The 23,680-nt window shown below is 47.2% G+C and overlaps 2 protein-coding genes across 5 annotated transcripts in view; both read left to right on the forward strand.

The window, feature by feature from the left end:
- Nucleotides 1-23,680, forward strand: part of gng12b (guanine nucleotide binding protein (G protein), gamma 12b) — a 73,594-nt gene that overhangs the window by 41,835 nt on the left and 8,079 nt on the right. Inside the window, exons 1-2 of one of the 4 annotated variants that reach the window (XM_064935750.1) lie at nucleotides 22,646-22,747; nucleotides 23,611-23,654. In XM_064935750.1, the coding sequence (XP_064791822.1) occupies nucleotides 22,715-22,747; nucleotides 23,611-23,654 (77 nt within the window). In that variant the 5' untranslated portion in view covers nucleotides 22,646-22,714. Of the gene's footprint in view, nucleotides 1-22,645; nucleotides 22,748-22,980; nucleotides 23,118-23,334; nucleotides 23,393-23,610; nucleotides 23,655-23,680 lie in introns of those variants that run through there. The other 3 variants (XM_064935749.1, XM_064935752.1, XM_064935751.1) reach the window with 3 other exon arrangements.
- LOC135511484 (proline-rich protein 36-like) lies at nucleotides 11,001-14,889 on the forward strand. Its single transcript, XM_064932977.1, has 5 exons — nucleotides 11,001-11,484; nucleotides 11,616-12,080; nucleotides 12,351-12,541; nucleotides 12,808-13,350; nucleotides 13,465-14,889. The coding sequence occupies exons 1-5, from the start codon at nucleotides 11,001-11,003 to the stop codon at nucleotides 14,887-14,889; spliced, it is 3,108 nt and encodes a 1,035-aa protein (XP_064789049.1).

A 23,680-nucleotide genomic window follows, 5' to 3' on the forward strand; every position in this document is an offset into this window, starting at 1 on the left:
ATTCAGATCTGAAGTATTATGTAGTGCATTCTGAAAGTATTCAGATCTGAAGTATTATGTAGTGCATTCTGAAAGTATTCAGATCTGAAGTATTATAGTGCATTCTGAAAGTATTCAGATCTGAAGTATTATAGTGCATTCTGAAAGTATTCAGATCTGAAGTGTTATATAGTGCATTCTGAAAGTATTCAGATCTGAAGTATTATATAGTGCATTCTGAAAGTATTCAGATCTGAAGTATTATAGTGCATTCTGAAAGTATTCAGATCTGAAGTATTATAGTGCATTCTGAAAGTATTCAGATCTGAAGTGTTATATAGTGCATTCTGAAAGTATTCAGATCTGAAGTATTATATAGTGCATTCTGAAAGTATTCAGATCTGAAGTATTATATAGTGCATTCTGAAAGTATTCAGATCTGAAGTATTATAGTGCATTCTGAAAGTATTCAGATCTGAAGTATTATGTAGTGCATTCTGAAAGTATTCAGATCTGAAGTATTATGTAGTGCATTCTGAAAGTATTCAGATCTGAAGTATTATGTAGTGCATTCTGAAAGTATTCAGATCTGAAGTATTATGTAGTGCATTCTGAAAGTATTCAGATCTGAAGTATTATGTAGTGCATTCTGAAAGTATTCAGATCTGAAGTATTATGTAGAGCATTCTGAAAGTATTCAGATCTGAAGTATTATGTAGAGCATTCTGAAAGTATTCAGATCTGAAGTATTATGTAGTGCATTCTGAAAGTATTCAGATCTGAAGTATTATATAGTGCATTCTGAAAGTATTCAGATCTGAAGTATTATAGTGCATTCTGAAAGTATTCAGATCTGAAGTATTATGTAGTGCATTCTGAAAGTATTCAGATCTGAAGTATTATGTAGAGCATTCTGAAAGTATTCAGATCTGAAGTATTATGTAGTGCATTCTGAAAGTATTCAGATCTGAAGTATTATATAGTGCATTCTGAAAGTATTCAGATCTGAAGTATTATATAGTGCATTCTGAAAGTATTCAGATCTGAAGTATTATGTAGTGCATTCTGAAAGTATTCAGATCTGAAGTATTATGTAGTGCATTCTGAAAGTATTCAGATCTGAAGTATTATATAGTGCATTCTGAAAGTATTCAGATCTGAAGTATTATGTAGTGCATTCTGAAAGTATTCAGATCTGAAGTATTATGTAGAGCATTCTGAAAGTATTCAGATCTGAAGTATTATGTAGTGCATTCTGAAAGTATTCAGATCTGAAGTATTATGTAGTGCATTCTGAAAGTATTCAGATCTGAAGTATTATGTAGTGCATTCTGAAAGTATTCAGATCTGAAGTATTATGTAGAGCATTCTGAAAGTATTCAGATCTGAAGTATTATGTAGTGCATTCTGAAAGTATTCAGATCTGAAGTATTATGTAGTGCATTCTGAAAGTATTCAGATCTGAAGTATTATGTAGTGCATTCTGAAAGTATTCAGATCTGAAGTATTATGTAGTGCATTCTGAAAGTATTCAGATCTGAAGTATTATGTAGTGCATTCTGAAAGTATTCAGATCTGAAGTATTATGTAGAGCATTCTGAAAGTATTCAGATCTGAAGTATTATGTAGTGCATTCTGAAAGTATTCAGATCTGAAGTATTATGTAGTGCATTCTGAAAGTATTCAGATCTGAAGTATTATGTAGTGCATTCTGAAAGTATTCAGATCTGAAGTATTATAGTGCATTCTGAAAGTATTCAGATCTGAAGTATTATGTAGTGCATTCTGAAAGTATTCAGATCTGAAGTATTATGTAGTGCATTCTGAAAGTATTCAGATCTGAAGTATTATGTAGTGCATTCTGAAAGTATTCAGATCTGAAGTATTATGTAGAGCATTCTGAAAGTATTCAGATCTGAAGTATTATGTAGAGCATTCTGAAAGTATTCAGATCTGAAGTATTATGTAGTGCATTCTGAAAGTATTCAGATCTGAAGTATTATATAGTGCATTCTGAAAGTATTCAGATCTGAAGTATTATAGTGCATTCTGAAAGTATTCAGATCTGAAGTATTATGTAGTGCATTCTGAAAGTATTCAGATCTGAAGTATTATGTAGTGCATTCTGAAAGTATTCAGATCTGAAGTATTATATAGTGCATTCTGAAAGTATTCAGATCTGAAGTATTATATAGTGCATTCTGAAAGTATTCAGATCTGAAGTATTATGTAGTGCATTCTGAAAGTATTCAGATCTGAAGTATTATGTAGAGCATTCTGAAAGTATTCAGATCTGAAGTATTATGTAGTGCATTCTGAAAGTATTCAGATCTGAAGTATTATATAGTGCATTCTGAAAGTATTCAGATCTGAAGTATTATATAGTGCATTCTGAAAGTATTCAGATCTGAAGTATTATGTAGTGCATTCTGAAAGTATTCAGATCTGAAGTATTATGTAGTGCATTCTGAAAGTATTCAGATCTGAAGTATTATATAGTGCATTCTGAAAGTATTCAGATCTGAAGTATTATAGAGTGCATTCTGAAAGTATTCAGATCTGAAGTATTATGTAGTGCATTCTGAAAGTATTCAGATCTGAAGTATTATGTAGTGCATTCTGAAAGTATTCAGAGCTGAAGTATTATAGTGCATTCTGAAGGTATTCAGATCTGAAGTATTATGTAGTGCATTCTGAAAGTATTCAGATCTGAAGTATTATAGTGCATTCTGAAGGTATTCAGATCTGAAGTATTATGTAGTGCATTCTGAAAGTATTCAGATCTGAAGTATTATGTAGAGCATTCTGAAAGCATTCAGATCTGAAGTATTATATAGAGCATTCTGAAAGCATTCAGATCTGAAGTATTATATAGTGCATTCTGAAAGTATTCAGATCTGAAGTATTATGTAGTGCATTCTGAAAGTATTCAGAGCTGAAGTATTATAGTGCATTCTGAAGGTATTCAGATCTGAAGTATTATGTAGTGCATTCTGAAAGTATTCAGATCTGAAGTATTATGTAGAGCATTCTGAAAGCATTCAGATCTGAAGTATTATATAGTGCATTCTGAAAGTATTCAGAGCTGAAGTATTATAGTGCATTCTGAAGGTATTCAGATCTGAAGTATTATATAGAGCATTCTGAAAGCATTCAGATCTGAAGTATTATATAGTGCATTCTGAAAGTATTCAGATCTGAAGTATTATGTAGTCCATTCAAATCCTTTCCAATCAGTTGAATTTACCACAGGTGGACACCAATCAAGTTGTAGAAACATCTCAAGGATGATTAATGAAAACAAGTTGCACCTGTGGATTAGTGCATGCTCATCTGCCACGCTGATCCTCAATACGGGGGCGCCTCAGGGGTGCATGCTCTGTCCCCTCCTGTTCTCCCTGTTCACCCATGACTGCATGGTCAAGCACGACTCCCAACACCATCATTAAGTTTGTCGACGACACAACAGTTGTATGCCACAAACAACGATGAGACAGCCTATAGGGAGGAGGTCAGATACCTGGCAGTGTGGTGCCAGGACAACAACCTCTCCCTCAGCGTGATCAAGACAAAAGAGATGATTGTGGACTACAGAAAAAGGAGGACAGAGCACGCCCCCATTCTCATCAACGGGGCTGTAGTGGAGCAGGTTGAGAGCCACAAGTTCCTTGGTGTCCACATCACCAATGAACTATCATGGTCCAAACACACCAATACAGTTGTGAAGAGGGCATGGCAACACCTATTCCCCCTCACGAGGCTGAATGGGTCCTCAGATCCTCAAAAAGTTATACAGCTGCACTATCGAGAACATCCTGACTGGTTGCATCACTGCCTGGTATGGCAACTGCTCGGCCTCCGGAAGCACGGCACTACAGAGGGTAGTGCGTACGGCCCAGTACACCACTGCCAAGCAGGACCTCTACACCAGGCGGTGTCAGAAGAAGGCCCTTAACATCTCCAAAGAGTCCAGCCACCCTAGTCATAGACTGTTCTCTCAGCTACCGCACGGCAAGCGGTACCGGAGCGCCAAGTCTTGGTCCAAAATGCTTCTTAACAGCTTCTACCCTCAAGCCATAAGTCATAAGTCTCCTGAACAGCTATTCAAATGGCTACACGGATTGTGGTGAAGCCCCTCCTGTTGTCAAAGCTGGAGACTTTTATGTCTTCAAGACACCACTACTAAAACCAGTCAAACCATGGACATAGATCACACACACACACACACACACACACACACACACACACACACACACACACACACACACACACACACACACACACACACACACACACACACACACACACACACACACACACACACACACACACACACACACACACACACAAAGAATCCCCCAAAATCTTAAACAAAGCATTACTGCACAATGTACAACATGTGCAAAGCAATCCACAATTGGTGCAAACTTATCACATGCCATTTCTGCTCAAACCCTGCACCTCCTGTACTTTGAGCTGATTGTTTTACTGCCATAAGAGGGAGTCCACCTGAAATGTTGTTTCTATGGAGCATGTTGTTGTATCTAAATTCATACTGTAGCATCGTTGAATACTTGTTTATGAATGGCTTGAAGGGCATTCTAAGGCATGTATTATTTCCCTATAACGCACGGTATATTTGCACGGTAAATTCAATGGCTATAGTTCATTCTTACACCTATGTTTGAGCTGGTCGAATTGAAAACATTACTGGCATTGATGAATTAGATTTTCATACTGCGAGGTTAGGACTGATGTTTGGTTAACAAAACTAGCAAGTTTGTTTGTTTATTATTAGAATTATAGCCATGGCATGAAAAAAGGGATAATCAACTCAGGGCTCTACGCATTCTCTGGAAAATAATGCAACTCCATGGAAAGCATAGCACCTCGTTGATTGTCCCTGACATATCTTTGAACAGGTTCTTCTTGAACTTGTACATGGACACTAGCTTTGCATATTATCACTTTAATGAGTTTGTGTTTTCTCTAAACTATTAATTGCATGTGCATCATCAAATCTGCATGATTCATCTTGTTTGTGCACTGTGCTTCTGTTTGTTTCACTGTTTCACCCTTACAGAAGGTCCTTTAAAACATACTTTACTGTTTCACCCTTACAGAAGGTCCTTTAAAACATACTTTACTGTTTCACCCTTACAGAAGGTTCTTTAAAACATACTTTACTGTTTCACCCTTAAAGAAGGTTCTTTAAAACATACTTTACTGTTTCACCCTTACAGAAGGTCCTTTAAAATATACTTTACTGTTTCACCCTTACAGAAGGTTCTTTAAAACATACTTTACTGTTTCACCCTTACAGAAGGTCCTTTAAAATATACTTTACTGTTTCACCCTTACAGAAGGTCCTTTAAAATATACTTTACTGTTTCACCCTTACAGACGGTTCTTTAAAACATACTTTACTGTTTCACACTCTTTACAAATGTCTTTTATCTTGTGCCATATACCATCATAAAAATTATCATCATATCAATGTTCTTGTGCTAACAATTTACAGTAACTTTACGTTTTATGTTTACAACTAAATGAGTTATGGCCCAGTCAGTACTGTATATAGTCATGTTGATCGGACTTACAGCATTTGACAGATAACAGAAAGAACACAGCATGCATGTTATATGAAAGATAAGAGACTGAAAAAAATGTGTGTGTGTGTGTAGTTCTCATCCTCAGAACGCCCATATTCCATTCCAAAAGGCCAAATTATGTGTCATTAACAATGGCCCCACCTCAGCCTGCTGGCAGTGGATGTATACCAATTGGCACCCTATTCCCTATATAGTGCACTACTTTTGACCAGGGCCCATAGGGTCTGGAATGGAATCGTTAACAGGGCTTAAATCCTGAATGCCACAGGAAGGACATGCATTATAAAGAAGCATCATCTTTTTACAAATCACGCACCCTGTATTCCCCTCATGCATGCTCCCTGGAAGTATTGGTATTCATTGCATGTCTTCTTGTTCCAGCTCTGGCAGTCAGGAATGTCTTGTGTTAAATAGAGGAAATGTGACACCCCTCTCTGCCAGCTAGCTTGAAGGGATTACGCACAGCAGTTGAACTTTGCACATGATGTAGACAAATGTTTTGCCACAGAATGAAACAGCACAGCAGGAAATGGAAGGAGCATTAGATACTGAGTGTATCTGTGAGTGGAACCACCTCATTCTGATGAGACTTATACTTTTGAATATTGTTCTTTCATAAGGCATGTTCAGTACATCCAGAAAGTATTCAGCCCCCTTGACATTTTGTTACGTCACAGCCTTATTCGAAAGTGGATGAAATCGTTTTTTCCCCTCATCAATCTACACACAATACCCCGTAATGACATCACAATACCCCATAATGACATCACAATACCCCATAATGACTTCACAATACCCCATAATGACATCACAATACCCCATAATGACATCACAATACCCCATAATGACATCACAATACCCCATAATGACATCACAATACCCCATAATGACATCACAATACCCCATAATGACATCACAATACCCCATAATGACATCACAATACCCCATAATGACATCACAATACCCCATAATGACATCACAATACCCCATAATGACTTCACAATACCCCATAATGACATCACAATACCCCATAATGACTTCACAATACCCCATAATGACTTCACAATACCCCATAATGACATCACAATACCCCATAATGACATCACAATACCCCATAATGACATCACAATACCCCATAATGACTTCACAATACCCCATAATGACATCACAATACCCCATAATGACATCACAATACCCCATAATGACTTCACAATACCCCATAATGACATCACAATACCCCATAATGACAAAGCAAAAACAGGTTTTTAGAAAGTTTGCACATTTATAAAAAATGTCAAACTGAAATATCACATTCACATAAGTAGTCAGACCCTTTACTCAGTACTTTGTTGATGCACCTTTGGCAGAGATGTTCGATTCAGGTTCAAGTCAGGGGAAAGCCCAAATATTGTCAGAGTCCAGTCACCCAAGTTATAGTCTGTTCTCTCTGCTACCGCACGGCAAGCGGTACCGGAGCGCCAAAACTAGGACCAAAAAGCTCCTTAACAAATTCTACCCCCAAGCCATAAGACTGTTAAACAATTAATCAAATGACCACCAGACTATTTACATTGAGACCCCCCCCCTCTCTATTTGTTTTGTACACTGCTGCTACTTTTTGTTTATTATCTATGCATAATCACTTTCAAGTTCCTTGGTGTCCACATCAGGCCCCATTAACATCGACGGGGCTGTAGTGGAGCGGGTCGAGAGTTTCAAGTTCCTTGGTGTCCACACCACCAACAAACTATCATGGTCCAAACACAACAAGACAGTCGTGAAGAGGGCACGACAACACCTATTCACCCTCAGAGATTTGGCATGGGTCCTCAGATCCTCAAAAAGTTATACAGCTGCACCATCGAGAGCATCCTGACCGGTTGCATCACCGCCTGGTATGGCAACTGCTCGGCATCCGAGCGTAAGGCGCTACAGAGGGTAGTGAGTATGGCCCAATACATCACTGGGCCAAGCTTCCTGACATCCAGGACCTACATACTAGGCGGTGTCAGAGGACGGCCCCAAAAATGTTCAAAGACTCCAGTCACCCAAGTCATAAACTGTGCTCTCTGCTACTGCACGGAAAGCGGTACTGGAGCGCCAAGTCTAGGTCCAAAAGACTCCTTCAGCTTCTACCCTCAAGCCATATGACTGCTGAACAATTAATCAAATGGCCACCTGGGCAATTTACATTGACCCCACCCCCCCTTTTTGCTTTTAACACTGCTGCTACTCGCTACTGCTGCTATCTATACAGTCAATCTACCTACATGTACATACCTGTACCCCCGCACATTGACTCTGTACCGGTACCCCCTTTTCTTTTCTTTTGTTACTTTTTATTACTTTTTCTGTTTTATTTGGTAAATATTTTCTTAACTCTTTCTTGAACTGCACTGCTGGTTAAGGGCTTTGTAAGTAAGCCTTTCATGGTAAGGTCTACACTTCTTGTATTTGGCGGGTATGACAAATAAAGTTTGATTTGATTTGAAGTCCGGGCCCTGGCTGGGCCACTCAAGGATATTCAGAGACTTGTCTCGAAGCCACTCCTGCGTTGTCTTGGCTGTGTGCTTAGAGTCGTTGTCCTGTTGGAAGGGGAACCTTCGCCCCAGTCTGAGGTCCTGCGGGACCTTATATTGACAGGTGTGTGCCTTTCCAAATCATGTCCAGTCAATTGAATTTACCACAGGTGGACTCAAAGTTGTAGAAACATGTCAAGGAGGATAAATGGAGACTTCCATTTTAGAATATGGCTGTAAAGTAACCAAATGTGGAAACAGTCAAAGGGTCTGGAGACTTTCTGAATGCACCGTATGTGCATGGTGGTCTTGTCTCAGTTAGCATTCAAACTGGTGAGAATGTCCTGTCTGTCTGCTTTAGATAGGAACTCAACAGTACTTCCTTTTACACAAGAACTGAAAGGTATTTTTTTGTCATAATGCTGACAGAATTGTGTAGTTCAGCAAAATAGTCCAATCAAGCTATTAAGAAATAGGTCATATATATTGCCAGCTGTACTGCACAGCTGGGGGGTTGCATTTCCGTGTAGTAGGGTAAGATATGTTCACCATTATAGCATTTAGGACTGTGAATGAAGTAACTCTCTGGTGCAGCCAACGTGAGAGAAGCAGCACAAGGTAGTCGTATAACAATGAGGGGTTGTGGGCCAGCTGGATTCCTATCCAGTGAGCTACTACTGCAGTCGGGGCCTCTGATCTGTCTAGACACAGGCGAGTCATTGGCTGTTGGTCGTTGAGATCCAACTACTCTAATTCTGCTCTGAAATACAGAACTGCTCCAGGCAACAGGAAGTTGCTTTTGTGTGTGTGTATGTGTGTGTGCATGCGTGTGTGTGTGTGCATGCGTGTGTGTGCGTGTGTGTGCGTGTGCATGCGTGTGTGTGCATGTGTGTGTGCGTGTGCATGCGTTTGTGTGTGCGTGCACACATTTGTGTGTGTGTGGAGGGGGTTCCTCAGCTCATTTCTCAATCCTCTGGGGGATTTAAGCCTATGCGGTCAAACTGCTGTAACTTCAAGCCAGCTCTGTGTGCCGTGCAGTCACAGGAGTTCTTCTCAGCCCAGGTGGGTTTTACAGTCACCGGTATCAGACCAGTAGTAGACTAGAGGCCTCAGTCCTTTCAAACCTCTTACTCAACAGGAAACAGTGGCCTCTGCCTAGTCTGGTCTGGCAGTGTAGCACACAGTAAGTAGTTACAGTCACTGACTGCCCTGCTTAGCATGGATTTCCTGTTTTCCACTTAATGACCCTCATTAGATATATCACTGTAGGGAAAGGAATGAAACACCACCACCCAGAAGCAGCAGAATATTAGCCTGGTCCCATATCTGTTTGTGCTTTATAGCCAACTCCTATGGTCGTTGTATGACAGCACCAACAGCTCTGGAACCAGGCTAGGATCACCTCACTGTTTCAGGAAGGGCTGGAGGAACCCAACTGTCTTTCTGATTGAGATACTCACTTATCAAGTTGGAAGAGGTGATAACATCTCATCACACCTACCTCATAATAGAGATGTTACTGAGTTACAGGTTTTGTAAATAGTAAGCTATAGACATTTCGCAAAGTTACATGACTTGAGAAACAGGATACTAGTATTACCCTGGCTTTGAGAGCTTAAGAGGAGTTGGAAGATGATGAGAGCTGCACCGTGTTCTGTGTCAGTTTGGTGGCAGTTAGTATGTCATTATTTGCAATAACTACCTGAGCAAGAACAAACACAACGTTTCCTTTTGTTATTAACCACCTGAGTTCCTAGACGCTGCCACACACAAAGATGAGCTCTCATCCCTTCCTCAGCCCTCCCCTCATCAGCCCTCCCCTCCTCAGCACTCCTCAGCCCTCCCCTCCTCAGCCCTCCCATCCTCAGCACTCCTCAGCCCTCCCCTCGTCAGCCCTCCCCTCATCAGCACTCCTCAGCCCTCCCCCTCCTCAGCCCTCCCATCCTCAGCACTCCTCAGCCCTCCCCTCCTCAGCCCTCCCATCCTCAGCCCTCCCCTCATCAGCCCTCCCTTCCTCAGCACTCCCCTCATCAGCCCTCCCCTCCTCAGCACTCCTCAGCCCTCCCCTCCTCAGCCCTCCCATCCTCAGCACTCCTCAGCCCTCCCCTCGTCAGCCCTCCCCTCCTCAGCACTCCTCAGCCCTCCCCTCCTCAGCCCTCCCTTCCTCAGCCCTCCCCTCATCAGCCCTCCCCTCCTCAGCACTCCTCAGCCCTCCCCTCCTCAGCCCTCCCATCCTCAGCACTCCTCAGCCCTCCCCTCGTCAGCCCTCCCCTCCTCAGCACTCCTCAGCCCTCCCCTCCTCAGCCCTCCCATCCTCAGCACTCCTCAGCCCTCCCCTCCTCAGCCCTCCCATCCTCAGCCCTCCCCTCCTCAGCCCTCCCCTCCTCAGCACTTCTCAGCCCTCCCCTCCTCAGCCCTCCCCTCCTCAGCACTCCTCAGCTACCCAGCTCTCCCCTCCTCAGCCCTCCCATCCTCAGCCCTCCCCTCCTCAGCCCTCCCCTCCTCAGCACTCCTCAACCCTCCCCTCCTCAGCCCTCCCATCCTCAGCGCTCCTCAGCTACCCAGCTCTCCCCTCCTCAGCCCTCCCATCCTCAGCGCTCCTCAGCCACCCAGCTCTCCCCTCCTCAGCCCTCCCCTCCTCAGCCCCCTCGCCTCAGCCCCCCGCTCCTCAGCCCCCTCCAGCTCTCCCCTCCTCAGCGCTCCTCAGCCCTCCCTACCTCAGTTCTCCCCACCTCAGCGCTCCTCATGCCTTCCCCTCATTAGCCCTCCCCTCGTCAGTCCTCCCCTCCTAAGCGCTCCTCAGCCCCCCTTGTCAGCCCTCCCCTCCTCAGCCCTACCCTCTTCAGCCTTCCCCTCCTCAGCCCCTTCCTAGAACCTGCCACACACAAAGATGAACTCTCATCCCTTCCTCAGCCCTCCTCTCGTCAGCCCTCCCCTCCTCAGCCTTCCCCTCCTCAGCCCCCTTGCCTCAGCCCTCCCTTCCTCAGCCCCCCTCCTCAGCGCTGCTCAGCCCTCCCCTCCTCAGCCTTCCCCTCCTCAGCCCCCTTGCCTCAGCCCTCCCTTCCTCAGCCCCCCCTCCTCAGCGCTGCTCAGCCCTCCCCTCCTCAGCGCTGCTCAGCCCCCCCAGCCCTCCTCTCCTCAGCCCCACCCGTCAGCCCCCCCCCTTCTCAGCCCTTCCCTCTTCAGCCCACAGCCCCCCCTTCCTCAGCGCTCCCTTCCTCAGTCCCCCTTCCTCAGCGCTGCTCAGCCCCCTTACTCAGCCCTCCTCTCCTCAGCTCCCACCCCTCAGCCCTCCCCTTCTCAGCCATCCCCTCTTCAGCACTCCTCAGCCCTCCCCCTCCTCAGCCCTCCCCTCTTCAGCCCTCCCCTCCTCAGCCCTCCCCCCTCCTCAGCCCTCCCCTCTTCAGCCCTCCCCCTCCTCAGCCCTCCCCTCTTCAGCACTCCTCAGCCCTCCCCTCCTCAGCCCTCCCCTCTTCAGCACTCCTCAGCCCTCCCCCCTCCTCAGCCCTCCCCTCCTCAGCCCTCCCCTCTTCAGCACTCCTCAGCCCTCCCCTCCCCAGCCCTCCTCTCTTCAGCACTTCTCAGCCCTCCTCTCTACAGCTCTCCTCAGCCCTCCCCTCCTCAGCCCTCCCCACCTCAGTACTCCTCAGCACCCCCTCCTCAGCCCTCCCCTCGTCAGCCCTCCCCTCGTCAGCCCTCCCCTCCTCAGCCCCCCTCCTCAGCCCCCTCCTCAGCCCTCCCCTTGTCAGCCCTCCTCTCCTCAGCCTTCCCCTCCTCAGCACTCCTCAGCCCCCCCCCCTCTTCAGCCCCTTCCTAGAACCTGCCACACACAAAGATGAGCGCTCATCCCTTCTGCAGCCCTACCCTCCTCAGCCCCCACGCCTCCTCAGCCCCCCAGCTCTCCCCTCCTCAGCCCTCCCCTCCTCAGTCCTCAGCCCTCCTCAGTCCTCCCCTCGTCAGCCCTCCCCTCGTCAGTGCTTCTCAGCTCTTCCCTCCTCAGCGCTCCTCAGCCCTCCCCTCGTCACCCCCCCCCTCAGCCCCTCCTCAGCCCTCCCCTCTTCAGCGATCCTCACTCCTCCCCTACTCAGCCCTCCCCACCTCAGCCCTCCCCTCCTCAGCGCTCCTCAGCCCTCCCCACCTCAACCCTCCCCTCCTCAGCCCTCCCCTCCTCAGCGCTCCTCAGCCCTCCCTCCTCAGCCCCCCTCCTCAGCCCTCCCCTCGTCAGCCCTCCCCTCCTCAGCCCCCCTCCTCAGCCCTCCCCTCGTCAGCCCCCCCTTCTCAGCCCTTCCCTCTTCAGCCCACAGCCCCCCCTTCCTCAGCGCTCCCTTCCTCAGTCCCCCTTCCTCAGCGCTGCTCAGCCCCCCTTACTCAGCCCTCCTCTCCTCAGCCCCCCCCTCCTCAGCCCTCCCCTTCTCAGCCATCCCCTTTTCAGCACTCCTCAGCCCTCCCCTCCTCAGCCCTCCCCTCCTCAGCCCTCCTCTCTTCAGCACTCCTCAGCCCTCTCCTCCTCAGCCCTCCTCTCTTCAGCACTCCTCAGCCCTCCCCTCCTCAGCCCTCCCCTCTTCAGCACTCCTCAGCCCTCCCCTCCCCAGCCCTCCTCTCTTCAGCACTCCTCAGCCCTCCCCTCCCCAGCCCTCCTCTCTTCAGCACTCCTCAGCCCTCCTCTCTACAGCTCTCCTCAGCCCTCCCCTCCTCAGCCCTCCCCACCTCAGTACTCCTCAGCACCCCCTCCTCAGCCCTCTCCTCGTCAGCCCTCCCCTCGTCAGCCCTCCCTCCTCAGCCCCCCCCCTCAGCCCCCCTCCTCAGCCCTCCCCTTGTCAGCCCTCCTCTCCTCAGCCTTCCCCTCCTCAGCACTCCTCAGCCCCCCCCTCTTCAGCCCCTTCCTAGAACCTGCCACACACAAAGATGAGCGCTCATCCCTTCTGCAGCCCTCCCCCTCCTCAGCCCCCACGCCTCCTCAGCCCCCCCAGCTCTCCCCTCCTCAGCCCTCCCCTCCTCAGTCCTCAGCCCTCCTCAGTCCTCCCCTCGTCAGCCCTCCCCTCGTCAGTGCTTCTCAGCTCTTCCCTCCTCAGCGCTCCTCAGCCCTCCCCTCGTCACCCCCCCTCAGCCCCCCTCCTCAGCCCCTCCTCAGCCCTCCCCTCTTCAGCGATCCTCACTCCTCCCCTACTCAGCCCTCCCCACCTCAGCCCTCCCCTCCTCAGCGCTCCTCAGCCCTCCCCACCTCAACCCTCCCCTCCTCAGCCCTCCCCTCCTCAGCGCTCCTCAGCCCTCCCCTCCTCAGCCCCCTCCTCAGCCCTCCCCTCCTCAGCCCTCCCCTCGTCAGCCCTCCCCTCCTCAGCCCTCCCCCTCGTCAGCCCTCCCCTCCTCAGCCCCCCCCCTCCTCAGCCCTCCCCTCGTCAGCCCTCCCCTCCTCAGCCCCCTTCCTCAGCCCTCCCCTTGTCAGCCCTCCTCTCGTCAGCACTCCCCTCGTCAGCCCTCCCCTCCTCAGCCCTCCCCTCGTCAGCCCTCCCCTCCTCAGCCCCCACGCCTCCTCAGCCCCCCAGCTCTCCCCTCCTCAGCCCTCCCCTCCCCAGTCCTCAGCCCTCCTCAGCCCTCCCCTCCCCAGTCCTCAGCCCTCCTCAGTCCTCCCCTCGTCAGCCCTCCCTCGTCACCCCCCTCAGCCCCCCCCTCAGCCCCTCCTCAGCCCTCCCTTCTTCAGCGATCCTCACTCCTCCCCTACTCAGCGCTCCTCAGCCATCCCCACCTCAGCCCTCCCCACCTCAGCCCTCCCCTCCTCAGCGCTCCTCAGCCCTCCCCTCCACAGCGCTCCTCAGCCCTCCCCACCTCAGCCCTCCCCTCCTCAGCACTCCCCTACTCAGCGCTCCTCAGCCCTCCCCTCCACAGCGCTCCTCAGCCCTCCCCACCTCAGCCCTCCCCACCTCAGCCCTCCCCCTCAGCGCTCCTCAGCCCTCCCCACCTCAGTCCTTCCCTCCTCAGCGCTCCTCAGCCCCCTGTCAGCCCTCCCCTCCTCAGCCCTCCCCACCACAGCTCTTCCCAACCTCAGGACTCCTCAGCCCCCCCTCCCAGCCCTTCTCAACCCTCCCCTCCTCAGCTCTTCCCTCCTCAGCCCTCCCCACCTCAGCCCTCCCCACCTCAGCCCTCCCCTCCTCAGCGCTCCTCAGCCCCTCCCACTCCTCAGCCCTCCCCACCTCAGCGCTCCTCAGCCCTCCCCACCTCAGCCCTCCCCTCCTCAGTGCTCCTCAGCCCCCCCCTCCTCAGCGCTCCTCAGCCCTCCCCACCTCAGCGCTCCTCAGCCCTCCCCTCCTCAGCGCTCCCCAGCCCCCCCTCCTCAGCCCTCCCCACCTCAGCACTCCTCAGCCCTCCCCACCTCAGCGCTCCTCAGCCCTCCCCACCTCAGTCCTTCCCTCCTCAGCGCTCCTCAGCTCCCCCCATCAGCCCTCCCCTCATCTGCCCTCCTCAGCCCTCCCCACCTCAGCGCTCCCCAGCCCTCCCCTCCTCAGCGCTCCCCAGCCCCCCCCCCCCCCCCTCCTCAGCTCTCCCCTCCTCAGCACTCCTCAGCCCTCCCCACCTCAGCGCTCCTCAGCCCTCCCCACCTCAGCCCTCCCCTCCTCAGTGCTCCTCAGCCCCCCCCTCCTCAGCGCTCCTCAGCCCTCCCCACCTCAGCACTCCTCAGCCCCCTCCCTCCTCAGCGCTCCTCAGCCCCCTCCCTCCTCAGCGCTCCTCAGCCTTCCCCACCTCAGCACTCCTCAGCCCCCTCCCCCTCTTCAGCCCCTTCCTAGAGCCTGCCACACACAAAGATGAGCTCTCATCCCTCCCCTCCTCAGCCCTCCTCAACACTGGCTCAACCCTCACACTTTTATCTCTCTAAAGCCGATGCCAGAACACGATAGGGGCAGGTTAACAAAAGGATGAGAGACAGTCAAACGCTTCTATGCAAGTGGTGTCATTTGGCTGTGATGGATACAATAGATAAGGCATAGCATTGAGGCTTGGTGTTGAGATGTGCCAGAGCAGACAGGGTTGACTAAAAGTTCATGATCTGATCTGTAATGCTCAACTATGCCAAGAGGGCATCACTCGCTCTGCAAGCCAAGCAGCAGTCAACCTCTTTGAGCTGAGTCTTTGTTTTCAGGTCATCCTGCATGATGACAGCTAGAATGTTTACAGGTGTTTATGAATTGTAGCTGTTCGGAAAGTACGTTGATTGACGTTTAAGCAAGTTAGCAACATAGAGGGACACATGATTATGAATGTCCCTCACCACCACCCTTACCAGCTTGTGAGCTTTTCCATTGCTGGGTAGCAAAGAGAGAGAGAACCTGTTTAATTTGCTTAGCTGTCCTGATTGTTCTAAAGCAAGATAAAAAGCCTCTAATGGACCCGGAGAGAGTGTTGCGTGCGAGGCCCTTTTCATTACGCTGCTTCAAGGTAAATGGACTGCATGCAACAGATTTAGTTTGCATGACACCCCTCCTCCCCATTCGTGCGTGCGTGCGTGTGTGTGTGTGTGTCTGTGTGTGTGTTTCTGTGTCTGTGTGTCTGTGTGTTTGTGCACTGTGTATTAATAGAACCAGATGGTGGAGCGTTTCATTGATGTGGCATCTGGTCATACACACTGTGCCAGACAGATTCTCCCTTTGACTACTCTCCAGACAGACACTCTCTCCTTCTCTCTCTCACATGTCAACCTGTTGCCTGCTGAAAGAATAGTGTGCATAGATGATCTCATATTTACAGCTAGGCTACAAATGACCCCAGTTTTGTGAAAACACTGATAATGATCGAATGAAAAACAAATATGTTGAATTAAGATAAAATATACAGTATGCTTCCTGAAAGGAAATGATGCACGTCAATGTCAATGTGTAAACACACCTGGGATCTTGACTTTTGCTTGTCATCCATCTATTGACTGGCTTATTATATGAAGAATAAATACACTTCAAAGCCAGGCTTAATCCATGGATGTTGTTCACCTTCCCTCTCACTGCAGGGTGTACATACGCTGGAAGCCATATATGGACTGCCGCTGTGTCGTAGGAAATCTTACATCAAAGACATCTTACTCACAAAGCTTTGGTCACTTTCTGACTGATTGGGAATCTGTCTGTTGTGTTTTTTTTTTTTGTACCTTTATTTAACTAGGCAAGTCAGTTAAGAACACATTCTTATTTTCAATGACGGCCTAGGAACAGTGGGTTAACTGCCTGTTCAGTGGCAGAACGACAGATTTGTACCTTGTCAGCTCGGGGGTTTGAACTTGCAACCTTTCGGTTACTAGTCCAATGCTCGAACCACTAGGCTACCCTGTGTGGGACAGGCCAATGCTCGAACCACTAGGCTACCCTGTGTGGGACAGGCCACGGCATGACTCTGTAAGTGTGACTCTTGGTGCGATACACTACAGAAACTGAAAGACAAGATAGCCTGATTGCTTTCACATCAAAGCCCAGGTGGGAAGGAAGAGACGGAGGAAAGGGTGAGAAAAGAGTCTGTGTGACATTATTGTTCTGGGTATAACCTCAGCCGACCACCTAATTCGCTACTTCCCTTCACAGAGCTCTGTGGAAGAACATATATCCCCTGTATATAGCCTCGCTACTGTTATTTTATTGTTGCTCTTTAATTATTTTGTATTTATTTTTTTACTTCAGTTTATTGTAGTAAATACTTTCTTAACACTTATTTTTGGTAAAACTGCATTGTTGGTGACTCAGTGGCTAAGAACCCTTCTACCCGGTTGAGTAGATTGTAAATAAAGCACCTTGTTGTCCACCTAATGGCACCCCACTATTCCCCATTATTCTGTCTGAACAACAAATAACTGCACAGTAAATCTGTCATCATCATTAGAATCACTTAGAATCGATATGGCACCTCTTACGGTCAATACTCAAACCTGCTTGACTGTCATTCCTGTTGCGTTGCATCTACAGTTCCTCAGAATTCTGAAATGTTCTTGAAATGTCTCCAGATGTGTTCCTTTCATAGCACACAGCAAATTGGCCAGTGTTAACTAGTGTAGATCTTTCACTTTCTAGTGTTGATTCAATAGTTAAATGAACACTAAAGAGTTCAATTAACATTCAGTGGCATGAAATAACCCCACTGTTGGTGTTTATAACCAGAGTTGAAACAAAACCACACCCATCTTTATTATATTTCCCAGCATGCTCCATTGCAGGTTGATTATTATAATTATTTGTTTCAATATCTATGTTTTTATTCATCTTATGTTACTCCAATATAAACATACTTTTTTCGAAACTAATCCAATCTGTTAGTAGTTGGACTTGCATCCGTTACTGAAATGGTTATTCCAGTTTAAATACTTCAGTTTAGATGTAGTATCATCTTAGTTTTCCCAACCCTGGCAGTCATTCTGAATCCAGGTTGCTGGTGATTTTTTTCTCTCAAAATATATATATCCCCTCTCTGGCTAGATTCCAATATGAGTTACACATCACTTTGCAAGCCAGCATACTGTGACTTGCAAGGCATGATGTGGCCTGTAAACCATGCGTTTCAGGCCACTGTATTAGGCTAAAACTAGGCCATCAAAATAAGACCTATATTGATTGTAACATGCATTGTATTGTCTTAAAGAATTTAACTTGAATTATTAATGATAACATATTGACTTAGGATCTCACTTGGCAAAGGCCACAGGACTGAAAATGAATGAATGCAACCACCATGTCTGTCAGTAGCAAACACAGTCTTAGGTGGTACTGGTAACTAAAATATTCACTCGAATGGTACCCTGGGAAATATGCAAATAAGGAACAATACTTTATTTGCATAAAATAAGGTGTTGAGTGTGTGTGGTTCTTCGAAGAACCATCCCATTTAAGGTTCTTCTGAGTGTACTATGTTTGTTTTTCTATGAGTGGAGCTTTTACACTAGATCAGAGAGCCTGTGTCTTTTCCCTGCATGGCTGACTAGCTGCCTGCTCTGTCTCCCAGTCCCAGATAGCATCAGGCTGTCTGAGATTAGTACCCATGAGGGTGCAGTTCAACTTTCTTTTTTCTTTTTTTACTCCCGGACCCTATTTTTGGTCCCTCCATTTTGCACATCACCCACTGTCAGTCCGGCAGCGTCAAGCATCTAGTCGCACTGATAACACGTCTGTATTGTTCCTGTGGGGCTCTAATGTCCCCCGAGCCTTGAGAGCTCCGTACTATCATTGTAGTATCAGGTTTCAGACACATTTTTAGGCCCAGGCGTAAGGCCAAGCCATCTTGTTGCAGTTTAGTAGTGCGGAGGATAGATAAAGGACCTGCTTATTCTCTCATGGCCATTAGCCTACCAGTTAGGGACTGATTTTCCCATTGGCCTACCAGTTAGAGACTGATTTTCCCATTGGCCTACCAGTTAGAGACTGATTTTCCCATTGGCCTACCAGTTAGGGACTGATTTCCCATTGGCCTACCAGTTAGGGACTGATTTTCCCATTGGCCTACCAGTTAGAGACTGATTTTCCCATTGGCCTACCAGTTAGAGACTGATTTTCCCATTGGCCTACCAGTTAGAGACTGATTTTCCCATTGGCCTACCAGTTAGAGACTGATTTTCCCATTGGCCTACCAGTTAGGGACTGTGTAACGGTGGCAGGATTAGCTCCTGATTCAGTAGTAGTGCAGAGGATCGATAGGCTGATGATAGATGATATGAGATTTGTTCTCACAGCTCAGCCCAGTCTCTCTTCTTACAATTATCCCTCAATCTCTGAATATAGCCAGTGTCTATTTCACACAGTATATTAGCAATACAGTAACCATAGTAAAGATCATAGTTTCACCAAAGTAGGTCTTAGGTCTCTCAACCGTTGATGTGGTTTATCTGTGTCATAATGTCTAAAGAGAAGCAGGTAGTGTCATAATTATAGTTACACAGCACAGGTCAGAGCTCGTCGTTAGTTTGACCTCTCAGAAACCTGCTTCTTCTGGTGTAGTGACAACCCACTTGTGTACACACCAGAGCCACACTACAGCAGCCACATTACAACCACATGAAAGCAGTGCCTCAGTGGTCTCAGAGCAGTATATGAATAGTATCAATGATGCAGTGTGCTGTAGTAGATGACATTACTAAAGACTCCAATTTGTGGTCCAGAGAGGTGGCTGGGTAGCAGGATGGGATGCTAGCTATGGCATTCCTACAGACAATCCCTGACCCTTGGCTGCCTTTCCTGGACGAGAGAGCAAAGCAGGGAGGTGGTCCTATTGGCTGGCTAATATTTGTAAAGTGAGAATCTGTGAATCCCTAGACATAGTCCCTCCAGCGCTTCCGACAGGGGTCGCCCAACTGTGGCGTTTTCCTGCCCAGGAACAGAGAGTTATTTCAGGGTACATCAGAGGCCTGGGAAGAACCTCAGTGAATCAGGACTTATGTCCCAAATGACACCCTATTTCCTATATACGGTGCACTTCTTTTGACCAAGCCCCATAGGGCTCTAGTCAATACGGAATAAGGCCCTGGTCAAAAGCAGTTTACTATACAGGGAATAGGGTGCCGTTTGGGAAACAACCAGGCTGTTCCTAGAGGAAAGCCAATCAGCACGGCTGGTGTCAAACTTACTTCCTTTACTTTTTACTACTGAAGCATTAGCAAGACCATGGACAACAGCTTTCAGCTTGTGTCAAAGCTACAGGGAAATGCCACTGCCAGCCCAGACGTGTATGTGTGGTCTGGTGGTGGTGGGCACCTCTGCTGCCAGCTTTGCCATGCCAAGTGGGCCTCTTACAGTATCCTTGTGGACCATGTCCTTAGGTGGTCTGACCAGGTGTGGAGGGTCTATCCGGTATAAATCCTATGAACCCCTGGTCGTGGCCACTTAAAAACAGATGCACAATGAAACCCAGCTGCGTCACAGAATGACTCTAAACTGCATTCCAAATGGCACCCTAGTCCCTATTTAGTGCACTACGTTTGACCAAGGGCCATAGGGTTCTGGTTAAAAGTAGTGCACTACATAGGGTGCCATTTTAGGCACTGACTAATAATGCACATACTAATACTCTTATGTACTTTCTTTAAGTAGATATAAGATATGATTAGATTTGAAGCCTCTACAGTTCCTTTTAGTCTGACTTTCTTAGTGCCGATAGCATTAACCTGATCCATACATCTAGCCTCCTTTACTATGACATCACTGAGAGGTCAGACAAAACAAAGAGTCACTTCACTGAGTTGACTAGACAAAAGCTAGTTGTTAGTGTTGCACACAGTGGCACTCAGCCCATTGATCCTCAAGCACCTCCTCTTTATTGTCCAAGCCCTAGCTGCTAGCCTCACGTTCAGTCTGGTGCAGACGTTAGTGAGACACTGGGTTAGTAGTCCTTGTCTGACCCAGCCCTCCGATTATGGCCTTCTTCCTGTGTTCACTCTATCATCGTCTGGTCAGTGTAGTGGTCTGGCTGTGTTTTAAAACCCACTGTTGCGCAAATAACAGAGATATGCACATTAAACCACTCCTGTGTCTAGCCAAGCCAAGCACACAAAAGGCACTGAGGCAGACATGAGGTTGAAGGGCTCTTGAAGTGTCTCAGAGTATTGAAAGATGTATTCATTCAAGGAAAGCTGCGGTGTGGAAGAGGATGAAGTGTCTTTGATTATTTCAAGATCCTCACGTGAAGGAAAGAGTGTTGAGACTGTGGTTGAGAAGTGTTTATTTGTCAGGATACTTTGTTTCTACTCCTATACTTACTCCTTGTGGTACTAAATCTTTATGTTCCTGTCTGTTTGGGAGACTAACCACCTCTGCAGCTCTCTCCTCTTCCGCCCACCTCTATTTTTAAAACCGGAACATATTTAATAATTTATACTTCCGAGGGGAATTGAACTGGCTTTCTGGCTGGGGATACATCTTCCTGTGAATGGAGGAGGGAGGAAGGGAAAGGAAGGGAAGGAGGAGAGGAAAGGAGTGGGTTGGTAGGGTGATTAGAGAGATGTATGCTTCCGATGGAGGTCTCTCCATCCAGTTTGTAATCAGCTGAACTGTGGCTGGCTACAGATGACTTTATTCCATTTCAGCTTCCTTCCGTGCATCCTCCTCCTCCATAAACCTCTCAGCCATTGTAATAGAAGTGCGATCACATATTGATGACCTCAATAGAAAGGTTATTGTCGATGCTTCTCAAATGACCTGCATGGTGTGTGTGCGGGGCGTGCCAGAGTGTGTGTGTGCGGGCGTGCCAGAGTGTGTGTGTGCGGGACGTGCCAGAGTGTGTGTGTGCGGGGCGTGCCAGAGTGTGTGTGTGCGTGGACGCAGTCAGTCTGGATCCATAGGTTCCAAGGTGAGAGTGAAACCTGGCAGACTGGTCGCTCTTCTTTGAACATTCCCAGCACCCGGGCAGTCTCTTTCTTACAACATACTATACAGACCCACTACATCCCTGTCCTCTCAGGCAATTTCTTTATTGCTATGGACCAATTAGTCTTGTCACGATACCAGAATTTTTACTTTGATACCGATACCAGGTTTAGTATCATAATACTCGATACCGTCACGATACTCGATTCCAAAACGATACTACAACAAAAAAAGAAGGCATATTAGCCAAAGTCACCAAATGGCACTTGATCCAGACAGATAAACTCAACTTTTGGTCTGTTCAATCGTTGGGCATCTTTTGAGTTCAATATTATTACATTTGAACATTTGTATGTGTTTTTTTTTGAGACAACCATGGATGCATTAATGAATCAATTTTACAATCATACACTCAATTTGTTTTTACCAATCTAACAACAAAACAACATAATGGTATTCATTTATTTAATAGGTAAATATATTGATAAAATGAGTAAATCAAAATGTAGCATAGGTCTTTTCACAATACAAGTGAATGCATATTATTCAATAGGAGTGTGTGCATGCATTGAGTTATTGAGCTTGTTTTAGCTGATTTCATGGAGCTACAGATGACATACAATCCCTTCCATTTAGGACTTATTTCAATGGCAAATGCTAGGAGAACATATTATTTGATTGTACTGATCAACAACATTGATAACCGTGTGCTAGCTAGCAAGCTATTACACGGTGTCGCTAACTAATAAGCTAGCTAGTTATCTAACACAGGGTGTCGCCCCTGCCTCCCACATACCTGAGTAGCTAGCGGGAGGCGGGGAGACCGGTAGACAGTATCCTTTGCCCTTGCATGTCAGGCACTGTTTTTCCTCAGTTCTCTTAACGAATGTGAGGGCAGGTGTTCGGCAGGCGAGAGCGAAGGACACTGTCTACCGGTGTTGCCCCTGCCTCCCGCTAGCTAGTAAGGAGGACGCCAGTACACAGCAGACGTGCTAGCTAGCAAGGAGGACTCCGGTACATAGGAGGCGGGGGCGATAATGCTTGTATTTTCCTTTTGACCCACATTCAAAAGTGTCACACAAGCATGAAGATGTCATTATCGAGGGGGGGGGCATTTATGCAGGAACCAATGGGATGCTTGAGGGGGAATGTTTATGAAGGAACCAATGGGATGCTCAATGGTGTTCCTGTATGTCCACATACAGGAACACCCCGAATTGCAGCCCGCAATCACACACTATTGGATTCTACTGGAAACCAGACTGGAAGTGAGGGAGTGAAGAAGTTCATGAGTTTTTGGTGGCGAGGGAGACGAAATGAAGTAACGTTTTGTGACAATCAGCTTTGAAATCAGCATATTTTGCAGTATGGTTTGCACAAACAAAGTACTAGGGTTGTGAATTGATGTTGCTTCAGCTGTAGGCTAGCAAGGAACGTTAGCCTACAATTAAAACCGGAAGCTACCGGTATCGTCTTGCATTGTTCTAGCCTGTATGGACATTGTTTTGCGAACAGTTTCAACACTTCTACATGCCGTGTTGCATTATTCAAGTGTGTTCATTTCTGTGCAGCATGAGTAGGGAGGTAACAATGCAGCCCAGACAGCTCTAGCAATGAATGAGTGGAGCAGGCACTTCTCTTCACTCTATGAAGGGGCTGCATTTATACACAGACTTGATCCTCTCAATCACGTGAGACACATTTGACAGAAGTATCGAATGTAATTTTTTTGTATTGAAATTCTAAGTTTTGGTATACCCGTGCAAGGCTAAGACCAATGCAGACTTCCCATGTTGTGTGTGGGTTGTGCAACCACTTTCGTCTATGCCAGTCTGTGCGTTAGCTTGTTCGAAGGTTGTTGGTTGAGTAGAAAATTGCAGATTAACCTCCGACTTTCACTTTTGGAAAGTTACTCTGGAGAGGAAGGACAGTAAGAGTAACAGCTGCGTCTAGCCACGGCGTGTTTGTATGTTCTGTTCGGCAGCTTGTCAAAGTTCTGTTCCTGGCACTTAACCATCTTGGGTTATTCTCCAACACACCATCTGCTGTACAAAGACGTGCCTGCTGATGTAGCTGGGATACCTTTTATGAGACTGTTATCCAGAGACTGTCTGTTCTGCTTCCCTATAGGGATGTTGAAATGATAATTTAATGATGGTTTGTGCTTTTCTTTTGTTTTTCCAGATAAGCCACACAGAAAAATTGCCACTACTCCAGAATTGTGGAAGGTATATCCAATATTCATTTATTAATT

Source organism: Oncorhynchus masou, chromosome 24 (genome assembly GCF_036934945.1).
Source record: "Oncorhynchus masou masou isolate Uvic2021 chromosome 24, UVic_Omas_1.1, whole genome shotgun sequence".
NCBI classification, from domain to species: Eukaryota; Metazoa; Chordata; class Actinopteri; order Salmoniformes; family Salmonidae; genus Oncorhynchus; species Oncorhynchus masou.

Coding starts and splice junctions, on each gene's coding strand:
- LOC135511484 (XM_064932977.1), top strand. CDS start 11,001: ATGAACTCTCATCCCTTCCTCAGCCCTCCTCTCGTCAGCCCTCCCCTC. Junction 12,081..12,350: donor CCCTCGTCAGCCCTCCCCTC/GTCAGTGCTTCT, acceptor TCCCCTCCTCAG/CCCCCCTCCTCAGCCCTCCC. Junction 12,542..12,807: donor TCTCAGCCATCCCCTTTTCA/GCACTCCTCAGC, acceptor TCCCCTCCTCAG/CCCTCCCCACCTCAGTACTC.